At 42.3% G+C, this 7,677-nt stretch overlaps 1 protein-coding gene across 1 annotated transcript; it reads left to right on the forward strand.

Annotated features, from left to right (window-relative positions):
* The first annotated feature begins 106 nt into the window (after nt 1-106).
* Nucleotides 107-6,533, forward strand: LOC146392519 (inositol-trisphosphate 3-kinase A-like). The gene is made up of 7 exons (XM_084949002.1): nt 107-1,286; nt 2,485-2,569; nt 3,085-3,298; nt 3,946-4,150; nt 4,243-4,344; nt 5,470-5,541; nt 5,650-6,533. Exons 1-7 carry the CDS (start codon nt 417-419, stop codon nt 5,896-5,898), a joined length of 1,797 nt encoding a protein of 598 aa, XP_084805128.1. The 5' UTR covers nt 107-416; the 3' UTR covers nt 5,899-6,533.
* The last annotated feature ends 1,144 nt before the right edge of the window (nt 6,534-7,677 follow it).

A 7,677-nucleotide genomic window follows, 5' to 3' on the forward strand; every position in this document is an offset into this window, starting at 1 on the left:
TCATTATTGGAGGGAGGACACCGTATTCCTGGATGTCCTCTTGCCAGTGGCACTCTTGGCCAAATTCCAGCAGCTGTCCCTGAATAAAGCTCTGGAAGCTTAACAGCGTCACTGCATGCAAAATTTGGCACCAGCAGAGAGAATGAGAACGGGATGTGGCTCACTGACAGGCACACAGCTTTGTGTAACTGAAAACTTGCAGGTGGAGGACACGGGTTAGGTAAGTTAGATACACGTGAGCATTTAATGCTGCTTCTTTTTTTTTCAATTTCTGTCATTTAAAAAAAAAAATGTTGTCGTTCTAGTGATTTTTAGACTCTTTGAATGCATTTTCTCAAACGTGTTCAAAACTGTGCATCTGTTGTAAAGATTTTGGTGTCGTACAAGCACATGTTGGGCTCACATCCGACACAAAGATGGACACTACAGATGACAACCCAGAGGGGATAAAGATGGAGATAGAGAATCAGCAAATTGTAGAGAATGACTGTTTTTCCACCTTATCGGATAAAACGCATCAACATCTGTTGATCAGTGAAAGGCCGTCGAGCAGCTGCAGGATGGTCAGATTAAGATCTAGACCCAGTCTCCAATCAACAAAAAGCTTCCCCCCTTATAGTCAGTGCATAGGTGGACTGGGAGAGGACGAGGACGAGGATGATCAGCACAATTCAGACATGGCTTGCCAGTCGAATGCCACAAATGTGAAGGAAGACAAAACAGAAGAACTTCAAAGCACAGAACGAAACGAAGAGCTGACTACAAGATCTCCAAGGGACTGGCTAAAGGCAAAATGGAAACTTAGGAGGAAGGAGAGGTCGGGAGGAAGCTTTGAGGTCGACGCAGACAGCTGCGAGAGAGGAAGGTGGAGTGGGAAAAGAAGGGTGGAGGAGACTGAAAAAAAAGAGGAATTTGATGATGATGATGATGATGATGATGAAGGATGTGCAAATGCTGAGGGAAAACACTGGAGAGGTAGAAACTCCAGCTTTGAGAAAGTGAGGAAAGAAGAGGAGGAAGACGAAGATGGGAGATCGACTATTTCAGCAGTAGAAGGAGATACAAAGAGCAGCAGGGAGACCCCAAAAAGGAATGATGAGGAGAAACTGCCAGGAGTGACAGAGGGGTCCACAACACAACGGTGGTCCTCCCCACATCCTATCCTCTCCAAGCTTCTGCACTCCTCCACCTCCTCCTCCTCTTCCCTCAACCTTTCCTCCGCAGAGAGTGACGAGGTCTTCAGTGAAGGAGAGGATGCTGGGTCAAAGAGGAAGACATTCAGGAAGGTGAGAATATCTGAGAACAACACATTATACACAGATGCAGCTTTAAAGTATGTTCTCATTTTTGGGGGGAGGGGGGTCCTGGCTGATACACTAGCATTGGCTCATGTGTCTGGCTGCTCTGGTTTTCCATGGAAGTAAGGTAAAACCATGTTTCTCAACTGTTCTGTGCACCTGTGGTCCTACTGATTTGCATGGGCTTGAAAGAGGACTTTGACAAAGTCAGATTTGAATGGTGTTTGCATGCCTGGCTGCTGCTGCTGCAGATATGAGAGTAAAGAGCGAACAGAGGGAGGATGATAGGAAGCACGCTCTAAACACAGTGTGTTTGCATTGTCAGACACTGAATAGCAGACAGTCGGCTGTAGCAGGCCTGAAGAGTTTACAAAACATTTTAAACCAGCATGGTAACATTTAATATGGAAGTGTGTATGATTGGAAGAGCTTAAATATGATGTAATAGAGACATTTCCTCCAAACTGCAAGCCTGTCATTTTGTAACAGTGCACTACTGAACATGCTTGGCTCAGCTTTTAGGTTTTTCATTGGCTACCTCTGTGTCTGTTAGAGACTGTTTTGTGTATATACAAAGTAGATCGTAACTGCTGAGGAATGTTCTGTTTGTTGGAGTACATTTTTCAGAGTTTGTTAAGGCCACGTGACTACATGGCTCCCCAAAGTGGGAAATCAAAGAATTTTATGTAGTCATTTTATGCTTTTGTCAAAAGAAATGTACAAATGAACCATTTCCAAATTACAGAGAATTAAAGTTCAACGTGTGTCCATAGCTATGATTTCACTGTGAATGTTTTGACATTTCACGGCAGCAAACGTGCATAAAAACACACATACTTGCCGCCACGCCGCCACGGCTTAAAACAAACCAGTTTCTGTTAATTTTATTAATGACATCTCTGTTTTTCCTTCTGTGACAAAGCAAGTTTAGCCCTTCACACTAACAAACCGGCTTACCCTGCTTCTTTTTGCATGCATGCTGCTATTCCTGTTGTAGGTAAATTCGGCTCTCTAAATTCCCTGCAGGTGTTTGTCTTTGTGCTTTACACATAGGTAACCTACCTATTAACAAAGAAATGGCAGGTATTCTCCACACCCTGAGCTGGCCGTAGAGATAATAGTTGTTGGATAACTACTAGACAGGAATGCTCCTCTCACGTAACATGCTTTTCTTTTTATGCCTCAGTGCCGCTCCTGGAAAACCTTCCTGACCATGATGCACTGGTCTATGAGCCGGCAGAGCTCCTGGGTCCAGCTGGCTGGACATCAAGGCATGTGTGTTACAGTTTCTTCCACACAGACACGTGCAGGCTTTCAGAAATCAGCGTGAACACATTTCCAAATGATGCTAGCTATGATGCTGTCTAACACATTGATGTTTACATGATTGCAAAGCTTTCCAAGAGGACATTTTTGACTTGTAAATATGAACTGAAGTCACTATAGGATGTACTGTATGTCATCACCACTGCTTGCCAGCATTAACTCACTTTGACTCATATGTAAATATCCATGTGACTGCACATTATGTCAACTCTTCACGGACTTTTAGTTTTAGTTTGTGTTTCAAAAGATTATTAGGACGTGGGCTAGTCATTGAACAGTGGATGGTTAAAACCAGGAGACAGTGAAGCTCAGTATTACCTTTACTGAGATGTCAGTCTTGAAAAAGTTTACTATACTGAACTTAGGCAGTACCCATCACTCTGCTTCCTTCACTTATTGCCTTATTGATTGTATGGGAACAATAATTTCATCTCTTCTTGATGTTTGCTGATGTCATCAGGTAACTTCCAGGTCAGTAAAGGAGGTGAGGTGCTGAAACTATACAGTGAAGTGGAAGCAAACTGCCTGGATTGCCTGATGAGAGACCCGCTGAGACCCTTTGTCCCACAGTATCATGGCTTGGTAACAAGAGGGGAGCTCTGCTATATCCGCCTGGAGGATCTGCTAAGTGGCCTGAAGAGGCCCGTCATCATGGACTGCAAGATGGGAGTCAGGTAAGGCGTCCCTCACAGGTGACTCATCAAGTCTTGATTGCAGAATATTTAGCATTCGGCTACATGAAGGGCTTAGTGAGTTTTCTAGGAGAGAAAATGTCAAGATTTATGAATAATACGCTACACTTTTAATGTATAGAAAGGGTATTTGGGAATAAATTGTTTATATCATGTTCTTGCTATGATCACTAACATCTACTCACGGAAGGTTATTTTTATATCGAATCCCAAAAAACTGACAAAACATTAAAACTTCAACATCCAGTTTGTACCTGGTCCTGAGCTTCTGGTCATTAAGAGCGATCCCTGTCCGCAGACGGATACGGGAACTGTCGTTTTGAATGGTTCAGATACGTCTTTGTGTCCACAAGGAATGAATTGAGTCTTACCTTCAAAAACCTTAAAAGCTTATCAAAAATCTAATGAATTTCCATTATTAGGCTGTTTTACATTGCTAAATGCCTTAAGTGAGACCTCAGCATCTAAACATCACACTTTCTGCTCAGGGCCAGGAATTAAACCTCCCCTTGAATTTCACTCACTGTGGTATATCACACCATTATTTCCAGTCGGATATTGGTGTTTTTTGTTTACAAAGTTTGAATGACCCCTTTGTCAAAACTAAATATCTACATTTTCTTTGCTAGAACCTACCAAGAGGATGAATTAGTCAAAGCTCGTGTCAAAGCTCCTCTGCGAAGCGATATGTACCAGAAGATGGTGAAAATGGACCCTTCTGCTCCGTCAGCAGAGGAACATACACAGAAGGGAGTCACCAAATGGCGTTACCTTCAGTGGAGGGATTCAATCAGTTCCACGTCCACGCTGGGCTTCAGGATAGAGGGCATTATGGTAGGAGTGAAGGCCAGGGAAGGAACTGCACTGTTTATGTTTATTAAAAGTATCCGTCTGATAAAGTATCTGTTTCTGTCTCTGTGAGTCAGATGGAGGATAGTAGCATCCAGCGGGACTTCAGAAAGATTCAGACTTTAGCTCAGGTCACTGAGGCACTGCTTTACTTCACCAGGAGCCAGCTGGACACTCTGGTCAGTTCTGCTAACATGTAAAACTTTTCCTTTAGAAAACACACCTGAAATCATGTCATAGTAAGAAAAAAATTGTTTGATAACAGAAAACAGAACTGGCAACTTCAAAACTGATAATGAATGCAATCCTTAATGAGCAAGCAAGTGGAAAAAGTGGGGATAAAGAAACCCTCAAGTGGAGCCAGACCTGGTGAGGACTTACATCTGCTGTGACCTGTCAGGGTGGTAGGGAAAAGTGTAGAGAAGTGCAAAGTTCTTTCAGTGTATACCTAAAGACACTTACCAGACCAAACTACACAGGCATTGCTCTTGACAGATTTTAATCAAGATTTTTGGAAGAATAATCCAACACCAACCACTTTACAAAATGATCAGAAAATGTAAAATTACTTTTGGATTTTCTGCTCATTCACATCTCTCATTCTTAATTTTTGGAGAAAGCAGACCTGCATTTTCTGGCAGAGCTGTGACCATATTAAAGGCATCGTCTTTCTTTTACAAATAAGAGTGAAAAAGTGTCATCATGACTTGTCGAATGTGGGCCCTAATGCAGGCAGGAATGAGCTAAAAATGATCTGTTTATTAAAGATGTTGGCAGATAATCCACAAAAGGAAAAAAAAACCCACAAAGTTCAAAATATAACTGAAAATACACAAACATAAAACTTGGAAAACACACGAGGACAAGGAGACAGAAACAATTATCACACAGGGGTATTTGGGGCAGCGAGGAGACCCAGCTGAACTAGGACTCTAATAAAAAGTCAAAACGCAAAATAAGTAAACTTGAAAATCTGGTAAACAGGCACACAAACTACTCAAGCAAAATGAGAAACAACTCAAACCTAAAGCATACTTAAACCCAAAATGAAACTAAAACTCTAAAACTCAGAACCGTGCAGAGACCCAGGGATAGCGACACTGAGTGCTTAGAGCAGCCTACAGCCCGATTGGCTGCACATACACTGACCTGGTTATCTGAAAGCTTTGGCCATGTCTAAGATGAGCATCCACTGTTGTAACAGTGAAAACAAGGAAAAGCGTAATAGATCCCATTTAACGTTTTAGTTATCATAGCCTCACCATTTTCTGTTGCTAAACATCTCCACCCATGTGTGTTCTCAGAGAGCGTACCACTCCAGACTCCTGGCCCTGAGTGACGCACTAAAGAATTCACCATTTTTCAGAACTCATGAGGTTAGTCTACATGTAGAGATGAATCTTGTTCAATTGTGCGATAAATAAAAAACACATGAATTCATCATAGCCACTCTTACAATACCTTTATGTTTTTTAATCGATCAGGTGATTGGCAGCTCGCTTCTCTTTGTCCACGACCACAGCAAGGCCAGTGTATGGATGATAGACTTCGGAAAGACGACGCCTCTGCCTGACTCGCAGGAGCTCCGACACAACGTCCCGTGGTCTGAGGGTAGCAGGGAGGACGGCTACCTCATCGGTCTGTCCTCTCTCGTCGCATCTTTAGCCCAGGCCATCAGTGTGGCCTCCTGGCAGCAGGAGGAGAGCTGTGAGGAGGAGCAAATAAGCCCGTGAATGTGCATTTTTGACAGTCGTTACACAATTGTAAGTGGATGAGATGGACAAATCGACTGGTGTTACATCGGAATGGTTTCATTCACTGGAAGAGACTTGATTTGTTAATGGAGATTGTGTCTCCAGGGGCTAAGGAGGAGGAAAAAGGGACTTCAGTGTATCGAAAATCCATAGATATGTGGTTGTGCATCCGGTATGTACATACTCTGACAGTTAAAACTACTATGTTACAAAGACCTTTTTGTTTTCTCGCAAAAGACGGACAATCCAAGGAACATCTACAGATCAGGGGCTTGCCCAGTGAAGAAGCATGGGTTGGGAATGACTCTGCTGGAGATCTGTTTACAAATGCTCCTGTCTTGTTTGTTTTAATTTGGTTGGTGCATAACCTAAAACAGCTTACCTTTGTTGCAACATAAGCTCATTTAAGGTATCTCATTATGCGCACATCGACTGAACAGCCTCGTGCTCTATCTTTTTTTAAGACAGTATGTGTAAAAAACATGGGTTAAGTACACATTAAGCTATACTGATGAAGAAAACACAGCCACAATGTTTGTATTGTATTATTATATTGTTTTTATTTAGATTACTTACACATGATGCAGCTGAAATGTTTTTCACAGTTTTATAGGCTATAAATAACCTCACATATATATATAAAAAATTAAAATAAGAATGCTTCTTTCTGTTGGGTTTTTATATATCCATGTCACTATTATCATCATCTTATATAAAATGATCAATGAGTTGCAGACATCCAAGTGATATGCAAAAAAGTAGATAAATAAATAAAATGCTAAATGGCAGTGAGAGTTTAACAGTTGAAATCTCAGGGCAGTCAAATCCATTCGATCGTTGCAAAAAGCAGGTTGAGTAAAATATTTCAGTGAGATGGATTGGTGCAGCCAAAAAGCATATATATGTATTACACTGCATGAGGCAGTGGTGAAGTGTTCAGCTGAAGTGACGGATGAGTTTAAGGTGGGGAGGGATCGTCTCTGAGCCCCTTCTTATTTGATGTGGTGATGGGCAGGTGGACTGATGAGGTCAGGCAGGAGTCCACAGAGACTCCTGCCTGACCTCTTACACATTATGATCTGAAGTGAGAGAAGGAGGCAGGCCGAAGAGAGCATGGAGAGGTGAAAACACGTCTAAAAGTGAAGCTGCAAGGAACAGAGGTGGTGAAGGTGGATGTTTAAATATCTCGGGTCAACCATCCAAAACCAACAGATGGGGCACAAGAGAGGAGAGAGTCCAGGCAGCGTGGAGTGAGTGGAGAAGAGTATCAGGGGTGATTTGTGACAGAAAGAAAACGGTGAGAGTGAAAAGGAAGGTTTACAAGATGGGAGTGAGACACTAGCACTGACAAAAATACACAAGGTGCAGCTAGAGGTGGCAGAGCTGAAGGATGGACAGGATTAGAAATGAGCACATCAGAGAGACAAAGTTATAGAGGCAGGGCTGACATGGTTTGGACATGTGAAGAGGAGGGATAGTGGAAAAAAATAGGCGGAAAATATTAATGGAGGAGGGTTGGTGTGACAGATGAGGACGCAAAGGGTTGAGTGAGATGGAGACAGATATCCACGGTGGCAATCCCTAAAGGGAGCAGCCGAAAGAAGAAGACTGAAAGATATGATTTGTGCAAATCTGAAGTATTGGTAAAATAATGCTGATATCCTCCGTCAGAGGATAACAAAATAATCTGACTAACTTTACTTTTTAAATTCCTTTTTTCTGCAAAGTGTTACGACTCAGAGATAGGGTTAGGGTTTC

This window comes from Perissodus microlepis, chromosome 2, assembly GCF_051167445.1.
Source record: "Perissodus microlepis isolate ML-2025 ecotype Zambia chromosome 2, ASM5116744v1, whole genome shotgun sequence".
Lineage (NCBI taxonomy): Eukaryota > Metazoa > Chordata > Actinopteri > Cichliformes > Cichlidae > Perissodus > Perissodus microlepis.

Coding starts and splice junctions, on each gene's coding strand:
- LOC146392519 (XM_084949002.1), top strand. CDS start 417: ATGGACACTACAGATGACAACCCAGAGGGGATAAAGATGGAGATAGAG. Junction 4,151..4,242: donor TCAGGATAGAGGGCATTATG/GTAGGAGTGAAG, acceptor TCTGTGAGTCAG/ATGGAGGATAGTAGCATCCA. Junction 4,345..5,469: donor GGAGCCAGCTGGACACTCTG/GTCAGTTCTGCT, acceptor GTGTGTTCTCAG/AGAGCGTACCACTCCAGACT.